The following is a 22,465-nucleotide window of genomic DNA, read 5'->3' as shown; positions in this document are numbered from 1 at the left end:
TGGTCTCTAGATATGTGTGTGGCATGGATAAGGGAGCAGATGTCAGAGAAACTATGAATGCATAAGTGCGATACATAACCTAAGAATAAATATGAAACCGTTTGACTTTATGAGATGAAACAAAAGTATATACTGGGTAATAATTTTGAAGTTCATGGTAATTTTCCTTGTAAACTTCAAATTTGCAATCATTTCCAGCATCACACATCCAAAGTTTCATTTTAAGAGAAATGTTAATCATTTACAATATTAAAAGGCCACATTGGAAACTGCATGAAATCTAAGAAGTGATAGTGGGAGGCATTTGGGGAAGAAAACAACTCATGAGCATGTTAAGCTGTATGACTAACATGATACTGCGGTCCCTTTTCACAAATGGAAAATTGATGATGCTGTATGATCAACTGTAAAGGAACGTAATAATCCCCTGCTGCTAAATCATCCCAGTATATTAATAAACACTGAAAATGTAATTACGAGAAAAGCTTAGTTGCTAAGACAAAGATTTTGGAATTTTCAGTTACTCTTGCTGGATAAAGACACGTTTTCCTTTGTTAAAAATGTAGTTGGAGCTGAACCCCTGGAAGACTCTAACAAATTTAAATGTAGTAAGGAGATAAAAATGAATACTATCTTTGGTGAACCACTGCAAATAAAAACATGCCTTAAAAAAACAAAACAGAACATGCCTTAGGACTAAAGGGAATTAAAGGAGATCAAAAGGAATTGAACTAGTCGGCTTAAAATATATCATGAGTCATGGACAGGAAGTAGCAACAGTAATTGTGGCTTGAAATACAGGAAAGGTTTTGACTAGTATAAATTTTAGGGGGCTTGATTTTCTTAAAGCTCTTTTTGTAAGCTAGTTTTAGATGTCATTGCAATTTATAGACAGGTGGATTAAAAGGTAGATGAATACTTACAGGAAAAACAAGGAGTTTAATCCAGTAAACAACCGCTGTGAAATTCTGGTTATGGGATTGTCATCTAGAATTCTGACAAAACGTATCACAAACATTTCCAATGTTACATACATTTGCGAAATTAAATCAGGAAGAAATAAAAGGCCGTGTCAATCCTGTCTCCCCCCAACACCTGCTCTCCTCCTTCCTGTCTGTCCACACTTGGCTCAGGGCTCTTCCCAGAGAGCTTTTCCTTCACCCCGTGGCTGGGGCAGCACTTTCCTCCAAACCCCCATAATCCCCATCCCAGGATTTCTCACGTCCATCCCGATGGTCTTTGCTCCTTGTATCCACCTCCCTTTGGACTTAAGAACCTTCACCTCTGGGTTCCTGGGTCCAGACAAGCTGCACTTAGCTATTGGCTGATCATGGACTCCATAAATGCTTTGACCTACTGATTGACCGAATGAAAAATGAATGAAAAAAAATTCTTAGGAAATCACAAATGGTTCCTTGGTCTCACGGCGTTTAAATGATGTAATTAGTGGGGCCTATGCAAACGAACTTATTTGAAGCTTTGAGGGTGAAAGAGTGAAAAGACTTATAAATTCAAATCACTGTTTTTAATTCTATATGGTATTTTCCTAGAAAAAAAATAGATAAGAGGAAATATGCCTTCTTTTCTCTCGTTGCCTTTGAAGCCAGGTACCATTTCCTCTTACTTTCAGAGGTACCTGAGGGTAGGATTTGGAGAAGGGGCCTTCTGAGCACCTACTATATGCCAGGCATTCTGCATGTGACACTTTATATATGTTATATGATTTAATTCTCACAACATCCCTCTTAGAAAAAAGGAATGATTATAAAGATGAGGAAAAAGAGGCCTAGGAAGATCATGAAAATTGTCTGCAACATTAAGCATGGGGCCATGGCATACACAAGGATCTGGATAAAGCTGAGGTCCTAGCTTTTTCCCCTAGACCAGGCTGGCCTACAGAAAATGGGAAAACTGACACAGCCTTCTAACTGCCCTTTGTTCATTCTTCCTGATGAAAACACAGATCTCTGATGTGAGACTCCTTAGGATGGAGCTGGTGGCTCAGCTTGATAAGTGATGAAACACAACAAGCTCACATATTTTCAGTCTTTTCTATGAATTCTCTGGAAATCAAAAAAGGCCTTATCTTGCTTACTTTCTAGGTCTGTGGTTTTCAACAGAGGGCACTCTTTCCCCCAAGGGATATTTGGGATTGTCTGAAGACATTTTTGATTGTCACAACTCTGGGAACGAGTACTGTTGGCATCTAGTGGGGTAGTGGGGTAGAGGCCACAGATGGTACTAAACATCCGAAAATGCACGCCCCCCCCGCCCCCGACAATCAAAGAATTATCTGGGCCAAAATGCCAGTAGAGCTGGGCTGAGACACCCTGCTATAGGTAAACACCAGGTGGATGGATGACTTAGCAAGCCGACTTCTGGGCGCAGAGGTCACCTGAAAAAACGTAGCAGTGATTTCTCTTCACACAACCACCATTTGGCAAGCCATTATCTGAACTGCTTGGGTAACATGCTCCAGGTTATGTGGCAAGCAGAAAAATAAGTATAATAAACAAGATACATAAACACATGGAAACTATGAGCCTTGATGACTATCCTTAGGACTGTGATCCGAGGGAAGGAAAAGCTAGAATACTTACAGCCAAGTTAGGTGATGTAAGTCTTTGAATACTCCAGGTCTGAGAGTTGTAATGCAGTTGTGGTTGAGATATCTACAAATAGCACGGGTGAGTAAATGAGGCAAACTTAATACTCCACTTTAGTCACGTATAATTACTGGACATCTGTTTCTGAAAGCACTCTACTGGATGAGCAGAGGCCAGAAGATCAAAGAACAGGCAGGAGATACAGATAACCCAAAGCCCAGTGAGACAAGCACCAGGGTCAGGACCAGGAAAGTCGCCAAAGACAATGTATTGGGATATTATATTATGTTAGAGTATAACGGCAGAATAAATATGTGAGGTGACTTTTGCTTTTGTCCTTTTGGTCACATCCTTAGTAGACTAACAGTTTAAGAAAGTGTATAGGTAAGTTATATATTTTCTATTTGTGGAAAGGACCCAAACTTGAGGAGACAAGATTAAAGAGAACCTTACACCTGTCTTCGGGTAAAACTTGGAATTTTTTAGCAGTTCTTTCAATGTAATAACTAATTACACTGTACTTTGTGAAAACTTATTTCTCCCATTTCTCTACATCCAAAGTCGAGCCTTTAAAAAAGTACCATTCATTCTACCCTTTTAATTGTTACTTAATATTGTACTCATAAAGAAGTTACTCACAGTATTTGCAGATTATGTAATCCAAAGAATGCTTTCCTGGATATATGTCTAATACAATTATGCTGAAGGAATCTGGTAGGAATAAGATAGAAGAGCCATGTGATTATGGTTCATGTATTTGTTAGGTTGTTTCTTCACCTAAAGACAATTTGTGCACCTGGCACACAAAGTCCTGTCTTATTCTCACGTTGGGAGGTAGAAGCACTGCCAATGAGAGAAGGCTGTGCCTGCTGTCCTGACAGCGCCCGTGCAATGAGACCCCGACATCTCTGACTTGAACCACTGAGGTCCAGTATGCTGTGTGTGGGGACAGAACTAGTCTTATTTCTGCAAACTGGCGTTCTGGTGGCCGCCCTTCTGTGACACGCAGGAGCTGCCCACCACGTGAGATGAGCCAGGCTCTCACTGCCAAGCTTTCTCGCTCTTTCAGTACAGAGTTCCACCTTCAACTCCTCACTTCTCTTCACTCTATTCCCACGAAACGAGGTGAGGGCAAGTCTCGCTCTGTTTCAAGATGCAGAGTAAGAAGGGTGTGGCTAGTTAGAGAGGGGCTCAAGGTCGCAAATGGCATCAGTGGCTGAACTGGGGCCAGTGTACCAACTTCAGCCCACAGGGCCATGAGCTACTTAACCGCTGAAGCAATCTAGCAAGAGTGTATGGATTCAATAATAGCACTTTCAGGAGTATCTAAGCAAACAAATTCCATTTCCTGTGCTCAGTATATTAATACAATGGGAGGTTAGCCTTGATTTCATATTTTCTAAAGAACTTTAGGCAGGAAATACTCACGCTATCAATAGTAACTAAGGTCTACATAATCTTCTGAGTGGCTTCCCTATCTCTTATTTTGATTTGATTTGGGTCCTAAAGTTTTGTTTTGATTTGTTTTGTTTTTGGCCACGTGGCTTGTGGGATCTTAGTCTCCCCAACCAGGGACTGAACCCATGCCCCCTGCAGTGGAAGTGCAGAGTCCTAACCACTGGACCGCCACTGCTTCCTAAAATATTTTACACTTTCTCATTGTTGTGATACTTCACTGCAAAACTACTGGTAGATCTTTTGCTTGTTCAGCAGCTGGCTGTACTCTGAATTTTGTTACACCACAATTATTCCCAGCGAAGCTTCCCAGCCTTTGAGTCATGACTGCGTTGTAGCTGTGCTGGGATATCGATGTCCTCAGCCCACAAGGTGGCAAAGTAAAGCCAAGATTAGCTTCCAGTTATTAACAAACCCATCTTTTATCCCAAATATTGAACCCAAATATTTTACGAATATTGAATATTTAACCCAAATATTGTCATTTTCTCTGTGTACCACCATGTGGAAAAGCTGCTTACTACAGAGCACATGCATTACCATTATAGTGACACACAAAGCAACAATTTCAATCCTACAAAGTAAACTTGAAACCCTGTAAGAACTCGTACCATTCCATCCCCCTCTCCCTGCTGCAACATGTCTGTAAGGAGATGCTTCACATTGTAGCATAAATTCTGCTTTTGCTTTAAAGTTCTGCTATGAATAGAATGAGCCCATACATATCAATATCTGTTTTAGCATTTTCAGAGCCCTTAGAGTGATGTAATGAAAGTTAATATGGTGAATTATATTACAGTAGCAAATGAAAATAGAAAAAGAATATAATACCATAATCTACATATTTGAAGTTCCTCTTAAGTATAAAATTTACTACCTAACTAGTGTTATTTACATTTCATTTAAGATAATTAAGTCAGAAGTGCACTGCGCATTTTACCTACACGCTGTCAGTCTTGAAGAGATGGGGGCAGTTGTAAACTGTGAATTTGACCTTGTGCCTTTGATCTGCACGACTCACCCGATATGTTCAGTCTATCTGCCTTCACTGACACCAGTTAAGACTCCAACGTCTTAAATAATAAAGAAGCTCTAGTCTTCTATTTAGCCAGTTTGCTGGCACCCCACGGAGAACTAGAGTCCCAGGTCTCTCATCTCAGACTTAGGCTGCTGAATTTTTTAACTTGATCTTTCAGTATCTGCTTTCTTCTTTACAGAATAGTAGCTTGGTGAATATGAGGGGAAATTTGGAAACATGACAATTTGGCAAGTGGTGTCCTCTTTTTCTTCACAGCTGAGACATGAGCCCGTTTGATACACTTTACACTGAATGGTTCTTCTAAGAATAACTTACTGGTTCATGAATTCCTGCTGTTTCAGCTGTCAGGACTTTTCAAGCAGAAACGCCAGGAATTTATGTACCTGAAACTAAAGCAAATAAATGCTTTAATGGCATGCATGTTTATAGGCTATTTTTTTAATGCAACATTTTGTATTCACGAGCCAGGCAGACTCCTTGAATTACATTTTGTTGCCAATGATTGCGTTGAACAGGAACCCAGTTTAAGAAGGAATTCCTAATTTAAATAAAATTTATGTCACAGTGAGGAGAGGAACTGCTGTTGGTTTCCGTGGTAGCAGTGATGAAGTACTATGGTCAAGTTCATAAACTGTATTTTATTTCTTTCTCTCAAAGATCATCTTAAATTGCTTCTTACCCCCTAATGTTAGAAAGCTTAAAAGAATATTAAAAAGAATAAACTGATCGCTAGTGAAAGCATTCAGATAAGTGACATTTGTTCATCTAGCAATTAACATTTTATTTTGACTTAGGAATTTCTTTTTCTGGATGCCTAAATGACCTTAATTTCACTGTGAATATTTAGAGCATGCGAGACCGGAGACGCACTTGACGTTAAATTGGGTGATCCCTTAGGATATATCCCAATACAACTTAAAGATGCATATCAACTTTATAAGCTCAATACAATCTAAAACACATATTCATGCATGTCTTTTCCCTGGTCAAACAGAATAAAGCCCAGATGCTCTAGCCTAGCGTTCAAAGGCCCTAGAATCATGATTCAATGACCTCTCCAGCATACACTCCATCAGTCCTGTGGGAACTCTTTTCCTTTAGACAAACTTCGCTGGTCACTCTCTTCCTAACATCCTTTGAGTGTTTCTGCTTATGCTTTTTTGGTCCTCCTTGCTGAAGATGCGCCCCACCTTCTCTTTAGCCCTGTGTGTTAGTCCTACACATCATTCCTTTAACAAATGCACACTGATCCTCATATATGTTTCAGCGTATGTGACAATGAGGGGTGCTGGCAGTGGCGGTACATGGTACTAGGAGAGAGCCAGAGGACCATCCAGTTCAGGAAGAGGATAGGATGGTAATAAGGGGTTTCTTCAAAGTCCAAGGATGAAGGTGAGGGGTTCACAAAATGGAATCATAATTGAAAGAATGACCTAAGACATGTTCAAAACTCAGACAGTGAAGAATACAATGGGCAGTAGAAATGAATTTCTAGTTATATTTTGGAAACAAGAAAATGCTAAGGAAAAGCCCAAGCCTGCTGTGTGGGACATGTTTTATATTATCATGAAATAATAAAAAAATATAAATTCTCAACTCCTACATTGTTCTTGTCTTCTTGGTCAACGAAGGTGATCTCAGGACTGAAGTGAATAAATAGGATACAGCATTGTGGCAGTGAAATCCCAAAATGGTAGAATAAGTTAATCAAAATGAGTTAAAGCCTCTGGTTTGGACAATTTCTCCTAGAAACTGAGAAACACTGAAAATGCATACACTCAGTCGTGATCAATGGAATCTGGAAAAAGGAAGAGCGGCTGGAAAATTAAAGGGGGCAAATGCCGTTTTGATTTTCCAAAAGGTAAGTCGATTTCACAAGCTATAGTTGGATGAGCTTGAAGTTGGTTCTGGGCGAGGTCGTAGGACAGGATATTCTGATGCTGCTTCGTGAGCACCTCAGAGAGAACAGGAACAGGGCAGTTCACGAAAAACAGGGCACGTCAGACCAACTTGATTTTCTTCATTCAAAGACTGATTAGATAAAAATGTGTGGTCGACTTTGCTTATATGTCTACCAGGCATTGATTAAGTGGTTTTATGATGCTTTTATAGACAAAATAAAGAATATTGGCACTGTCCTGCTCAATATTCTGCTCCATGACTTAGGTAAAGACGGCTCATCTTATTTTTAGATGACAGAGTGCTGGGATGAAGAGTGAATCTGTTGGATGAGCCTAAAAGATCTTCCTAGTCTGGTAAGAAAAGCTGAATCTAACAGGGTGAAACTGAACAGGGATAAATCTGAAGTGTCACAACTAGCTCTCAGGTGCGAAGCGCACAAGTACAGGATGGAGAAGCTGTCACTTGTCAGTTATGCATATGGTACAGGATGAGGGATTTTAGAGACACAATCACTAGGAGTTAAGAGTATGAAGTAGCCACAGAAAGAACAAACGTAACCTTAGGGCATAAGGAGTTTAGAAAGGAAGGGCTGCTAGCTTCCCCCTGTTCTGCCCTTGTATGTGTCATACAAGTGATAATATTACATTTATTCTAGATACTACACGTAAGGAATATGTAGGTGACCATATACGGAGTGACAAACAGATTTGAAACCAGGCCCTTTGGGGAAGAAGTTAAGGACTCGAGGCTGCATGGGGAGAAACCTGTGGTGGGGTGCATGGTGATAATGGCCAGCTTTGAATATCAGAGGAGTTACACAGAAGACTTACTGGGTGTGTTCTGATCAGTCTCCTGGGGTAAAGCCCAGAATCAAGGGGAGCTTTTCAGATGTTTTGGGAGGTAGTAGAGTTATATGACAGGACAGTTTATTTGCATATCGTTTGAAATTCCTTTCCCTCAGCACCTCCTAATTCCCTTCCTGGTTTATTTTTTTTCCCCCATAATCACCATCTAACACACTACGCATTTTTATCTTTCTCCATTGGAAGTTGAGCTCCTTGAGGAGAGGGCTTTTCATATGTGTTGTTTACCGCTATATCCTTGACACCTCATAGGTATCAATAAATATTTGTTGAAAGAATGAACGAACATGTGGGCTTGGCCAGCTTTTACCCTCCTGCTGTCTCTACCAAGAGTTCTGGGGCTGTCCATCTAGTTTCCTCCTTCCCCTGACACCTCTTCCTGGGGATGGTTTGTGTTTCGCTACGTTGGTTGTTTGGACTGTTGTAATGCAGGATCAGGAAGGGACAGGACAGGACAAGGGCTTGCTGACACTGGGGAGATTTTTCTGCGGGTTCCGGAGAGTGACGGGAGGAGCTGAGTGGTATGAAAAGGGGATGGGGGAGGGGAAGGAGATTTAAAGAAGAGTTGCTGGGCTTATGAGCTGCTTTAGGATATTTGAATAATGTTTATAAAGAACTTCGGTTATTTTGAAACCAAAGTTTGTTTTCTGGACACTTTCATCGATGGTAACAATATTCTGAGATTGGCCCATGTGGGTGGACTTCCAGAGGACTACAGTCAGAGGTCTGGCTTTGAAGCCAAGTTCTAATACTTGTCAGCTGGCTGACTTTGGACAAACAACCTTTCTTCCCCAAGGATGGTTTCCTCATTCCTGAAAGGAACCTGACGCTGTCTGCCCTACCTCACAGACCTTGAGGGTCAAAGTCCAAATGAGAATTCCAAATGTTGGAAGTCTTTGTCAACTTTAAAAAGTGGTAGATGGATGTAAGAAATGGCGTTTAATCCCCCTTCATGTGCCTTGCATTAAGAGACACTTGGTGAATGTTTATTGATAAGAGTCTTGTAATTTTTTTCTCTCTGAGTCTCTGGGAGAATCAAATTGCCTCGAAAGCATCAAATAACAGCTTGCATTCAGAGAAGCCCTGCTGAGTGGTACTCAGGTTATGATGTGGTACCTAAGTTTTCTCAGGCTTAGGAGAAATTCAACATTAACTGGAGAAACTGCCAGCTGCTCTGGTGGGAAAAAATCTCTGCTTTTTTTCACTAGGGAAAATTGGGGCCTGTATTATCACTAGCGCTTCCACGTTCTTCCCTTCAGTGGGCTACCAGATACCAAGAGAGAAGTATTGGCACAGAACAAAGCTATGAATCAGTGGGCCAGGGAAGGACTTGGCCTGTGAAGTCTAATTTTAAATCTCCTTGCTTAACCTTCTAGTGATACCTCTGCCTCCCCAGAAGTCAGCTTTCCCCAAATTCGGGGGCAAAAGATATAGAAGGGAGTCCTGCGTGGGACAGAAGAGTATGTGTTGGTAGAAGATTCAGTTAGATGCTAGAGCAATTTCTTTCCATCTCTAGGTTTCTGGTTATTGTAGAATAAACACTGCACTGGGCATCAGAAGATATGGGCTGTAAATTCTAGCTCTTCTACTAGTTAGTTGTAGATCTTAGGTAAGTCATTTAACTGTTGCAGACTTTAGTTACCTTGTAAATAATGAGAAGACTTAATTAGGAATTCATAAGACTTCTATGACTCTAGATAATAGTTTTAAACAGCTACTCTAAAGCATGAATATTTTTCCTTCCTTTCTGCTAGGCTATTTTAGTTTTCTTCCCTTCAGCATTATTCAGGGAGCGCAAGGACAATACTGATTTGTAGAAATGCACAGGCTGTGATTCTAAGCATTTCCAGTAAGACCAGAAGCAGTATAGTTAAGATTTCTTCTCTAGAGGAATCTGGAACCCCAGAGCCAATGCATAGCTGCTCCAGGGGACAATAACAACAGGACCACATTCTCCAGGATGGAGAAGAAGGAGCTCACTGAATCACAGAGGCTACAATCAAACACAGGCATGATGCTCTATGCTCACACAAGATGCTTCCTCGCTAATGGACTTCCTTCAGGGACTTCCTTTCTTGTATAAGGGAGTCCGTACCCAAATACATGAGCAGCACAGAACTGCTGATGGCATTTCAAACCAAACATGTTTGTCCAGTATCAGCAAAGGATCAGATTCTTTTCTATCCTGGATTTTCATATATATCACATTTCTAGAAACTTTCCCTTCTATTCTGAACGTTAAAGGGCAAAATTGTAAGATGATGGTACTACTTAGGGGCCTTACAACATTGTCTTGCTAATTTTCTAATCTAGTCTAATGACCACCTTGGCAAGCGCAGAAAGTTGACCTCTCCATTATCCCAGAGTGACTCAGGCTCAGAGGGACTGACACAGAGTAACCAAACTCTCAAGAGGTTGAGTATTTAATTGCTTTATTTAGTTATTTACCTATCTGTCTATCTATTTAATTATTGGCCACGCCGTGCAGCATGTGGGATTTCAGTTCCCCGACCAGGGATCGAACCCATGCCCCCTGCAGTGGAAGTGTGAAGCCCTAACCACTGGACTGCCAGGGAATGCCCTAATTGCTTTATTTAAATAGGATGTATTCCATTCCACTAATTAGAATGTTATTATTCCCCATCCAAGGTAACCTCCCAGATACTTTAGTATGAATAATTTAGGAAGTTAATTAGTCATCATAAGGTTGATTGATGAGCAGGGAATCAAAGCAAAGACATTCTCCATCTTGATATGAACAGCGTCACAGTAAAGTTCATGGGAGTTATGGTGGAGATGCACAATCCATCCCTGCCCCCCAACAGAGACTATCTCTAGGGATTGTATCTCTCAGATTCTGGTTTTCTTTTTCTGATGATGCTGGAAGCATCCTGACACTTTGTTTCTCATGGCTGACCTTGTCCTATTTGTTATTTTCTTTCCTCAGATATGCTAATATCACCGATTTCACCAAGATCGTGTTTTTGCTCTTTTTGTCCTGGGAGACAGTCCATATCCTATCATTGTATGTTTTAAACGATGGTTCTTGTCTATGCTAACACTCTTCCAGGTTAAAAAGTGCATCTAGTGCCTCTGAATCGGCAATGTCATTTTCCAAATGATCTGGAGTAAAACCGTGGAATTATGTATTTTCTTACTGAGATGCTCAATCCAGTTTAACTCTCTACGGAAGGTTTAAGTAAAACCAGTTGTTATTTTAAATTATGAAATGGAAAGAAAGCATACTGTTCAATGCTTTATTGTCTAATCTTAATTACATTTAGAAAAATAACTTTAATGATAAAGGTAATCAACCTTATACTTCATTTTACTCTTAGATTAAAAACATCTTAAACAAAACATCCCATAGATTTTCCCATAAAAACACTATTAATAGTTACTTACATCTTTTTAAGTTCTGTGTATTTGATGAAAACTTTATCTGAAAGACTGTGAATACTGTTTTTCTTAAGAGACCTAAAATAACATGGAAAGAAAACGTTATTATGGATTTTATGACCAACCAAACTCTTCCCTAGAAGCTGCATGCTTGAGAATACTTGATGATGCTCCATACTACGTCACACACGTTTGAAAATGCCCATAATAAATAAGAACCTTCGTGTGAGAACGAAAAGTCCATAAAGCAAAATTAAAGCAGTTTGCAAATATCTGACAAGGTTAGCCAGTTAGTGCAATATAATAGACTGGAACATCTATGGTGATTTAACTTTTTCTTCTCTAGATAATTTAACAAAACACAACAAAAATCCTAACCAACTCATGCATGCCCAAATTATGATATGTCCGCAGGCAAATTCCTGAGGCTCTCAAAACTTTTATGCAGAGTTCAGAAAAACTTGCACAATTATGTCACAGCTAGCTTCGTGGATCTTTTATACCTTAAAGTCCTGGACAAATTACCACTATTTAAAATGAGATAGAATAAGTGAGTACCTTTCCTTTTTTTTTCAAATTTTTATTTTTACTTGTATAGTACTGGCATATTAGTAATAATACATGAATTGGAAATTGAAAATAACTCCAGGCCACAGATGTTTGTGAGCTAAACGATAACCTGGCAAATCTAACATACAGTGTTTAAAACATTTTTTCCCTGGAGAAGACGCATGCAGAGTTCTCTGATGGCTGGTGGTTTTAAAGGGACTTTCTATGATTTTGCTAATATATAAGTAGCATAAAACAGAACAAAGAGAGGTTAGACTAGACTACACGGTTTTCATGTGACTTCAAGAGCAAATATCAGATTTGAACTTTACTCACAGTAATGTCACATTGCTGGAAACGGTTGGCACAGACTTCAAGCCAGCATTTATACATTCCAACTCAGTTCCTTTGCAGTCACAGCGTTGTGGGTACTGATTTAAAACTAGGGGGCAAAAAGAGTAACGATTCAATAGGAAAAAGAAACCCTCTTTAATTATGACTTTATTTCTAGTAACTGGCATTGTTCTTTTTCCATTGAATGTATAACATTCACATCTTGTTAAATGAACTTATTCTGGTCCATAATAAAAGCAAACAAGAATTTTCTCCTAGTCAAATATAGACTTGGCCCTGGTGGCGCAGTGGTTAAGAATCCGCCTGCCAATGCAGGGCACACAGGTTCGAGCCCTGGTCTGGGAAGATCCCACATGCTGCAGAGCAACTAAGCCCGTGCACCACAACTACTAAGCCTGCGCGTTAGAGCCCAGAAGCCACAACTAGTGAGCCTGCGTGCTGCACCTACTGAAGCCCGCGTGCCTAGAGCCCGTGCTCCGCAACAAGAGAAGCCACCGCAATGAGAAGCCCGTGCACTGCAACAGAGTAGCCCCTGCTTGCCACAACTAGAGAAAGCCCGTGCACAGCAGTGAAGACCCAATGCAGCCAAAAATAAATAAATAAATAAAGTATGAAAAACAAAACCAAAAACAAATATAGACTCATGTGGTATTCATCTCAGTTCTAGCTTCCAGTGGTCATTTCAGAGGCATTTAACAAGGGATTAGAAAGAAACCACAGGGATGTTTAAATAGCATAAAAGCATATGGTGAACAAGATTAAGTTCTTCTCAATGAAAAACATGAGTATGATTGAGTAAATCTTTAATGGGTGTAACTGAGTCAATTCCATTTAACTGAATGGCACAAAGAGTTTGCTCAGTAAATGCTTGTTGGTTAAAATTAAACTCAATTATTTTCCCCCTTTCAAGCTTCTCTTAGAGCTGCGACAAGAGTGAGATGCAGGCTGGGCATGGCCATCACTGTGCCTTAGTGAAATCAACCAACCCAGACACCCTATCATTCCGGCTCTTAGCTTTTCATTACTATGAAGTTAACGTGGTAGGTAAAAGTTGTAGAGAAACTGTAAAGCAGAAAAAGACCAAAGATCCATCTATCTGAAGCATTCAGAAGGAAGAAAAAACACTTTAGGATTTACCTTGAAGGAACTCACATAATTATTAATACAATGGCATATTACCATAATCAGTAAGATTTATCATATTAATAATATATAAACACTATCACATAATTCTTTTATTTATATATTATGTAGTTATTAATTATGTTAATTGTTAAAATAATGGCATATGAGAAATCTGTGGAGAAACCAGGCCAAGTTGGTCCACAGAACAATGACTCGTGTGTGTGTGTGTGCGTGTGTGTGTGTGTGTGTGTGTGTGTGTGTGTGTGTGTGAGAGAGAGAGAGAGAGAGAGAGAGAGAGAGAGAGTTGGGGGATGATATTAATGGAGCATTTGATGTTGCCTCTGATCCTGTGGGTATTTTTTTTGAAGGAGCTAAAAGAAGTGAGAGTTATTTTCAAATGTTTATTATTTATTTAAGTCTGATTATAAGTTCTAATTGCTCTGCTTCTTTTAGATCACTTTTATTCAAACTTTATCTTTAAAATCAATTTCACCAAATTTTAGTAAATCCAACAAACTTTTATTGAGTGCCTCCCTAATCCAAAAGATGCATTCTAGTGTATAAGTGTTTAGAAAATATTCTGTGGTGTTCGTAGGCTTATGCTAATCATCTCAACTTCCTAAAGATAACTCCAGACTGTTTACTTCAATGTTTAATTGACATTGAAAATAGCGGTTACATTATTAGATTGAAAGCCTAGGACTGGAAGCTCTTATTTACCAATAAGAGAATTTCGTGTACTCCAAGCTGAGCCAGTTGACTAAACCAGAAATGTGAGTGTAACTCCCTCACCTGTAGGTCAGTCAAACCCCAACCTCTGGATTCTTCTTCTGAAGTGCCTCTTGAAGCTCTCTCTACCTCACTCTTCCCAGAGGTATTTTCTGGGCTCAGGTTCTTAGTATTAGTCTGGAGCATTGCAAGAAACATAATGTTCAGTGTCTCTTTCACCAAGCTTTCTCCTCAACCTCGGCAAAGTTGACATTGGGGTCAGGTCAGGATCATTCTCTGTCGTGAGGAGCTGTCCTGTGCACTGTAGGAGGTTCAGCAGCACCTTTGGCCTGCATCCGCTAGATGCCAGCAGTCACCCGCCCCTCTCCGGCTGTGACGACCCAGAATGTCTCCAGACATTGCCAAACGTTCTCCAGGGGCAGAACTGTCTCAGGGTGAGAACAATGTTCTAATCCATTCTTTAAAATTCTGGTAGAAGAATCATTTTCACATACACTTCTTATCACTTCATCTTCCTCTTCACTAAATGGAAATAAGCTCACAACTTTGGCGGTTACACCTTGTGTACAGCAGTGATCTCCACAATGGCATGTGTGCAAGATGACCCATTGTGGTTCCGGAAGAAAATGTTAGAATTTTCAGTTATATTTATTTTTAAGCTTTTTAGTTTACTCTTTTCAATTTCTAATTTTATGTATGATATATTTGTGTATAATAAAGTACATAATAAGTGGTAATTATAACCAGGTATTATAAAGTGCATAATATACTATAGTGTAGTATTTAATATATGGACTTTATATACATATATTATGTATACATACTAATGTATGCTTGTAATTGTATATAGACCTACATAATTATATCTATGTATATACATATTATATGTAATATATTAACATATAATATAATCTGTGTATATAGAGAGATATAATTCTATCTCTGGGATAGAGGCTGGACTCCAAAGAGTGCACCCCAAACCCTTTGTGGGCTGGCTCCACCCTTCCAACGCAGGTACTAGAATGAATGTGAAGCAGGCTCTGACTGACCCCGCTGTTGTGCAGATCGTACTACCCTGCTCATCCTGTCACCTCTTCCCCTTCCCTCCATCCAAGCCCATCTCAATGTCACCTTGTCTGTGGATTTCTCCCCATCCCTGGCACAGCCATCATTCCTCCCAAAGGGCTTCCACATTCCCTTGTGCAAACATCCTTCCTTAAGTTTCGCACAAATATTGTACCATTCCTGCTTCTATAAGGGTCTGTCTTTCCTGCAACAGTGTGAGGTATTTGAGGACCGTAGTCATCCTTGCACTCTCAGTGCCTAACATAGGTCCTAGAAAGTAGTTGGTGCTTAATATCTTTATTAAAGAAAGTAAGCAAAGGGAGCAAGATCTTTATTATTTGTCACAAGTATTCAGTACCTATGCATTCTTGCACTCAGGCTAATACACAGAATGAGCATGAGTGGAGCATGTTGTTTTCTTCTTTCTATCTTTTCAGTCCCAAGAGCAGATAACAGACCAGTTGACCACTGACATACATTGAACTGAAATTGAAATTCTAAAGGGAATTTGTCACACTACCCATATAAATCCATGCCCCATAAATAACGTTGCTCGCAAAGCTGAGGCTGAGTCTTCAAACCAATACCACTTACAGCACTCCTGTGTTAATGCCACATTATTAGCATCTCCATGGACTGTGCCGAACAGAGTCGCCCATCCACTAGTGTCTCCTGTGAAACACACGGCGATGAACATGTGTCAGTTATTCTAGAAATAAAATATCAAATTACAAAACAAAAGTATAAAAATTTGATCATGAAATCAATTCTAAAAATTTGTTTAAGTAATAGAAAGATAACAAGGGAGGGAAAGGTAGGCAAACATCTGGAGTCTTTTTCTGCAATTACAAGTAGTTTAAATGTGTGTATCATAAAATATATAATGAAAATAGATGATTATTTTCCATACGTGTATCCATCTTGAAAAATGTCACCTGTTTCTAATGCTGACATTTTAAATGTTTGATCTTAATTTTGAGGTCCTCAGAAGAAAATATAATCTGAAATTTATTTTGTCATATGCATACGTGTATGTAGATACATACTTGATATACGCAATGAGTTCTGACAAAGTTTATGGCACCTGACCTTTTTAATAAGGAAAAAACCAAGTTCCTTTTAATAAAGTCTGTCTAGTCCTGATGAGAAAAATATTTTCTCAACTTGTCAGATGATAAAATCTGCTTATTTGCCAAGTCTTCCGTTTTCTGCAATAAAACTGTATTCTTTTAAAAAAGAAGGCTTGATTTTTGAAGCATCATTACTTTAGCATAAGCTATTAAAGTGATAAAACACACAATATGATGTATGATACTGAAGTTCATACACATAGAAAAGTAAATTTAAATAACTGCCCGCAGGTCCCTTTGATCTCTGAAAATTTTAGTTTATTTCTTGCTGATAACCTCAGTGGTTTTTAAAATTATTCTATTTGATGCCTTTACATGAACTATTTAATTCGCGTTCCTAACACCCTCATGAGGTAGCTAACATGCACGGTCTAAGATTTCCACTGAAGAGGAAAGGCCAAGAATTTGAGTGGCTTGCCATTGGCATCCGGAGAGCTGCCCCATCACGAGCACTGATTGTACTCTACTGTTCCAGGATCTGGCGACACTAAAACAAATGAGAACTCTCCTCAAGGAGTTTATGTCTAGTGAGAGAAGTACAGTGTGAAGACAAGGCAGTCCTTAGTACAGTCGTCCGGGTATACCAAGGGTGCTAGGGCAACAGAGCGAAAGGGTGCTTGCCCTAGACCTGGGGTGGAGCTTCAGGGTGGGGAGGCATGGCTGGGAAAGCCAAGCTTCTCGGGGGAGGAGGGGACACCTAACCTGCACCCTACAGGCTGAGCAGGAGTGATTCACAGGTGGTGAAGGCAGCGGTGCTGGGGCAGGAGAGCAGATTCTACTGGCATTGCACACCGGCACTCCTGGACTTTGCCATCGCCTCTGATTGCTAGCTGGGCAGTGCCAAGGAGTGGCAGTTCTGTGTGGTATAAATCACACAGGATTCATTCAGATTCAGGAGACCTGGGTTCTAGCGTATACTCTGTGACTAACTAGACATGTCAACCTCTCTTGGCTTCAGTTTCTTCGAGAGAAAAATACACGGGTTAGATTAGATGACATGTACAGTCCTGATATACAGACCTAAAATGGCCTATAAGACCTTTCGTGATCTGACCCCTGTAACCTCTTCTTTATCCTTGTTCACTCCGCCCAAGCCAATCCGGCTTTTCCTTCCCACAAACACATTGTCTTGTTTCATTCAGCCTCAGGGCCTTTGCATTTGCTGTCTCCTTTGCCTGGAACTTTGCCAGAATATTTCATGGTTTCTTTCTTCTTTTCATTTCATTCTCAATTCAAATGTCATCATCTCAGAGAGGGTTTTTCTGGCTATATCTTTAAAGTAGCCTTTCCCCCAACTCACTTTCTATCCCATTATCCTGTTCTATAGACTTCATGGCACTTATCGCTCTCTGAAATTATTTAATTTGTTTACGTACAAGTTTACTGTCCTGCTTCTTCACATGGTCCCTGTGAACTGCATAAGGGCAGGCTTATGAGGCTCCCTTGAGCCTGCTGAGTCCTGGTGACTTGGAGAGCTCACAAGGGGCACTGGATATAGGTCTACTGAATAACTTAATTCTCTAGGCAGGCCCATTTGCACTTTAAGGATATTCCTGAAGCTGAACCAAATTACCAAGCCATAGGGAAGTGGTCACAGTAAGCCATTTAAAATTAACATATGGGTATCCAAGTAGAACTTTAAATAATTTTATTTTTTCATCAAATACAACTTTTTGTAATACTGTACTTCTGATTTAAGCAACCTCAATATATGAAAATTCTGGTAATTATCACAAATCCATCGGGAAGCAATTAGTTGTGTCCCAATAGCATTCCCTATAGAGTACCAAATCCCCTTTTCCCCTTTTTCATCACCATTAGCATCTGATCCACCCACAGTTTTGGGCGGTTCACAAGGGGTGGCGTCCGTATGGAGTTGAGCCCAGGACTCACCACAGTTCTCCTCATCAGCTCCGTTCCCGCAGTCGTCCACGCCGTCACAGTGAAAAGCACGGGGTAAGCACTGGGTCAGGTTCCCACAGGGAAAGTACCCTTTTGGGCACAAAGGAGTGATTGTACTTCCTTCGGTCAGTGCAAAATCTATGAGAAAGAGGGGACAGAAGTCTTACGTAATGAGAAGAACTTGTTAACATGGCCAAGCTCTTTTTGTGTTATTCCATTTAATTTTCACAAAATGCTATGAGTTGAGTTTGTCTGGTGTTATTCTTGGTGTACAGTTTCTCTGAAAAAAATATAATGTTATAGTTTTAATTATAACATTTAAAATAATCACAATCATACCAAACACCAGCTATACCAAGAGTGGAATCAAGGCTCATTTTGAATTTGCTTCAGGAAGGCAACGGTAAACAAACCAAAGCAATTGTCCTACTTTTGTATGAAATTAAAGACCTGTTTAATTTTGGTTTCCACTCCTGGAAATCAAAAGGTAAAACTATGAGCTAACAGGACCAAATAGGTGTATTTATTTATCTATTAATCCTTTATAAGGAAGATTTGAGGTGACATATGAAAATACACATGCAAAAGGAGAGTTTAGGTGTGCATGACAGTGAAATCCAGAACCGCATTGGAACAAGGAGAGATAATACTGAGTAATAACATCTAACACTCATTGGGCTTATCGTGTGCCAGGTAGTTTGCACAGTGGTTAATCTCAGTTATTCCTTCAACAAGTCTATGTGTGGGTGATAGTATCCTTCCTATTTCAGGGTTAGGGAAGTAGAATGCAAAATCACACAGGTAGATTTGATCATCCCTCTGACCCCAGAGGCCCATTTTTAACCATCTTGCTAGGGGTAATCAGGAACCTGCACTTCAAGGAGCATAAGTCCTCTATGAGGGTGAATTTAAAAGTCTTCTTGTGCTGGGAATGTAAGAGAAGATGAATGAGAGTTGAACAACTGCTGGGTTGAATGAGAAAGCACAGGAAGGAAATATAATTAACATTTACAAAGTTACTATAACTGTGGATAGGATGACCAAAGGAATTCCAGAATTTTAGATGCAAGAGACACTCTTTTAATTTTGAAAGAGTACTTTCCAGAAAATAAACAGATGTGTTTTTTTCGTAAATACTTTAGTAAAAATTTACAAGTCATGTTATTTTTTTTTTTAAAGGGAGTATGGGTTGGACAGAAATAGGCGAGGGAGATTAAGAGGTACAAACTCCCAGCTGCAAAATGAATGAGTCAAGGGTATAAAATGTGAGTGTGGGGGTGGGGGGAAAGGAGTGCAAGATGAAACTTCACAGAAACAGATTTAAGGAGAATGCAGACTTAGAGTAGTGCAGTAGTCTACTCATCCTAATTGAAGGGAACAAGGGCTGTTGGCAAAGTTTTCCTAACCACACCACTGAAGGTTGGCGTCATGGCCAGGAATTTTCTTGGGCTGGGGGTACGGGGCTTTTTAATACTGCAGAGAACTAGAGAACCAACCTTCGTGGAGCATCTTCTACTGTGTGCTGGGTGTTTCCTAATTATTTCACGTAATCCTAACAACAACTTTGTGTTGTTGGTATTATTATCTCCAAGTAAAGATGAGGAATGAAGGCTGAGAATATGAAGGCACTTCTACTCTGGTTCTTGGGAAAACACCCTGGCGAGGTCTGGGCGCTCCAAGCAAATGCTGCCTTGCATGGAGGTGTTCTCCCACCAGACGGATCACCAGGCTCTCCTAAAGTCGGTGAAGCCTGCTGGCCTTCCTTGTGCTACAGGCACTAAAGCTATGTCTGAGTTACGGTGCATTGTCAAGCTTTTAGTGATACTGTTAGAGAGGATGAGTAGATTATTTGAGTTTTTGAGCTTTAGTCCTTTAGTCATGGTGACCCTCAAGACCCAGCAAACACATAAAAGAGCAGCATCTGGCCCTTTCCTGGGCACAGGCAGATGAAGCAGTGTCCATCCTCCCATGGAAGCTGCTGCTGCTGCATCCACTAGGCCTGCCCTGAGTGGCGAGTGTGGCCCTCAGATTCTTTTCTACCCACTGGATTTTTGTTTTTACAAAAGCAAGAACCATTTTCTCTGCTTCTGCTGCAGTGGTCGATGAATGATTTAGTATGAGCAACTGGGCATAAGACCAGTCAGGTCTGACTATTTTAGGAAAACTCTCTGCTGTGTGGCTCTGGGGTTTGGCTTGTTAAGCCTATTCACACAGGGAGAGGGATGCTGAGTCACAGATTTTAAAATCTCTTAACTTCTTTCTTATAACGATTTCTACAGAGGGCAGATTTATAAAAACTAGCTGTCCTCCTGTGTTTGGAACATGAATAAGGGTCAATATTTCTTAGTGTAGCAGCTTTAGAATTGTTTAAAATAGTAACTCAAGTTAGAAATGTTTGGTATCACATCACAGTCTGGCAGACAAACTCACACACACATACACACACACAGAAAGCAAAATTTCTTGAAATATTACTTACCTTTTACTACAGTGGATGAACTCTGATCATTGCTATTCTATCTTATTCAGTTGAAAAGGCATCAAAAGGCTGATCTCACGGGCCACTAATGGCACGGGACCCACTATTTTAAAATATTCATGAGTAACGAAGTCCTCTGGAGACCATCAGACCCAGATTATAAGCCTCTCTGCCACTCCCAAGCTGTGTGACTCCGAGCAACCTGCTTAACCTCTTCAAACTTTAGTTTTCTCCTATTTAAAATAGGGGTAATGATAATATCCCAGGAACCAGACAAGTTAGTGCTTGTGAAGTGCTGAAGAGTGCTTGGCCCCCGGTAGACCCTTGGTTAACGTTGGCATACAGGCAATTTCAATGCAAAGTGAAAAATTAGGACTTTAATGGAAGGTTGCCGTGCCTTAGAATTGCACGATCTTTTTATATGACTTCTATGAAAGAAATAATAGGACTATAGTAAAGTTTCTCCAACTTCTTCATGTTATTCTATTTTAAAAGCCATGTGACATATATGCTTTCTATTTTAAGCAGCCTCAAATCTCTTTTGAAAGTTGAAGGGGGGTTGTAAATGATTAAGCAACAAAAATGTCCTTACAACTTCCTAATAATATTTTTTATCGATCTAGAAGAGGTGATTAAGCATTTGATTAAAGACAATTTTGAAACAGAAAACTGAGGCTGTGTGAGATATTTTGAAGGTGGAATATTGTCTTCCGTGACAGGGTTTTATCATGAAGATATCCTTGAATTCTCCGAGGGTTGGACTCAACTGAATGTGCATCCTCACAGATGCAGACTCATTCCGAGGGAGACAAACAATCAAGTGTCACAGACAAGAAGGATCAAGATTATTTCCTTTTCCCTGGGGAAAAAATGGGTTTCACCTAGCAAGTATGGGTGAAGAAAGGGGAGGAGAAAGACTGACCATGTACAAACGGCACCTACCAACTGTGTTTCTCAAAATTCTACATTTTCACCCCAGAATGGAACATTCCTGAAAACGACTCAAGGTATAAATTTCGTGTGGAAGGAAAATAAATAAATAGAATCTATTCCCTACCTACCCCTTGCCTTCTGTATCCTAAATCCCAGTTGTCTAACCTAGTGCCTCATACTTACTTGGTGCTCAATAAAATTTTTTTTAATGAACAAATGAATTAATGGGTGATTTAGGAATAAAAGAACAGTTGAAGGAATAGCCCCTTTAAAAATGCAGAATTGCCATAGGTGCAGGGTAATGTTTTTATTTTGATGAGAAAGTATTTTTTTAGTCTTCAAGGTATTTATCGTTCGGTTATTATACAATTTAGAAAATGATTAAGAGTCCCTGCTGGGCTTCCCCGGTGGCACAGTGGTTGGGAGTCCGCCTGCCGATGCAGGGGACACGGGTTTGTGCCCCGGTCCGGGAAGATCCCACATGCCGCGGAGCAGCTGGGCCCGTGAGCCATGGCCGCTGGGCCTGCGCGTCCGGAGCCTGTGCTCCGCAACGGGAGAGGCCACAGCAGTGAGAGGCTCGCGTACCGCAAAAAAAAAAAAAAAAAAAAAAGAATCGTTGCTGTATTTGGCACATACTGAAAAAGAATCAATACCCATCTGTAGACAGCATATTATGCTGTCTATTCCTCCTGCCATCTGTGGAAGTGGAGATAGTTTTACTGAAACTCGGGGATTATAAAAACGGAGGATGCCTACATACAAGCTGTGTCAGTAGTTTCTGCAGCAGTTTCTATGGGACCTGTGTCAAACACACAGCTGAGAGGAGGTTTGAACATATGAAAGAACGTTTCTCCATAATGGTCTTTCTCGTCTCTCTTCTGGTCAATGTTCTGGACATATCTGTGCAAAGGGATTCTAAAATGACTCCTTGATAG

The 22,465-nt window shown here is 40.1% G+C and overlaps 1 protein-coding gene across 1 annotated transcript in view; it reads right to left on the bottom strand.

Moving 5' to 3' along the window:
- The window catches only part of RXFP2 (relaxin family peptide receptor 2), a 62,788-nt gene that overhangs the window by 28,023 nt on the left and 12,300 nt on the right, over window positions 1-22,465 (bottom strand). The window contains exons 2-8 of the mRNA XM_065895905.1: window positions 18,110-18,256; window positions 15,681-15,758; window positions 12,150-12,255; window positions 11,271-11,342; window positions 3,246-3,317; window positions 2,601-2,672; window positions 924-995 (exon numbers count right to left, since the gene is read on the bottom strand). Coding sequence (XP_065751977.1) covers window positions 924-995; window positions 2,601-2,672; window positions 3,246-3,317; window positions 11,271-11,342; window positions 12,150-12,255; window positions 15,681-15,758; window positions 18,110-18,256 — 619 coding nt within the window. The remainder of the gene's footprint in view (window positions 1-923; window positions 996-2,600; window positions 2,673-3,245; window positions 3,318-11,270; window positions 11,343-12,149; window positions 12,256-15,680; window positions 15,759-18,109; window positions 18,257-22,465) is intronic.

This window comes from Phocoena phocoena, chromosome 18 (assembly GCF_963924675.1).
Source record: "Phocoena phocoena chromosome 18, mPhoPho1.1, whole genome shotgun sequence".
NCBI classification, from domain to species: Eukaryota; Metazoa; Chordata; class Mammalia; order Artiodactyla; family Phocoenidae; genus Phocoena; species Phocoena phocoena.
This window is presented reverse-complemented; position numbering and strand designations above follow the sequence as displayed.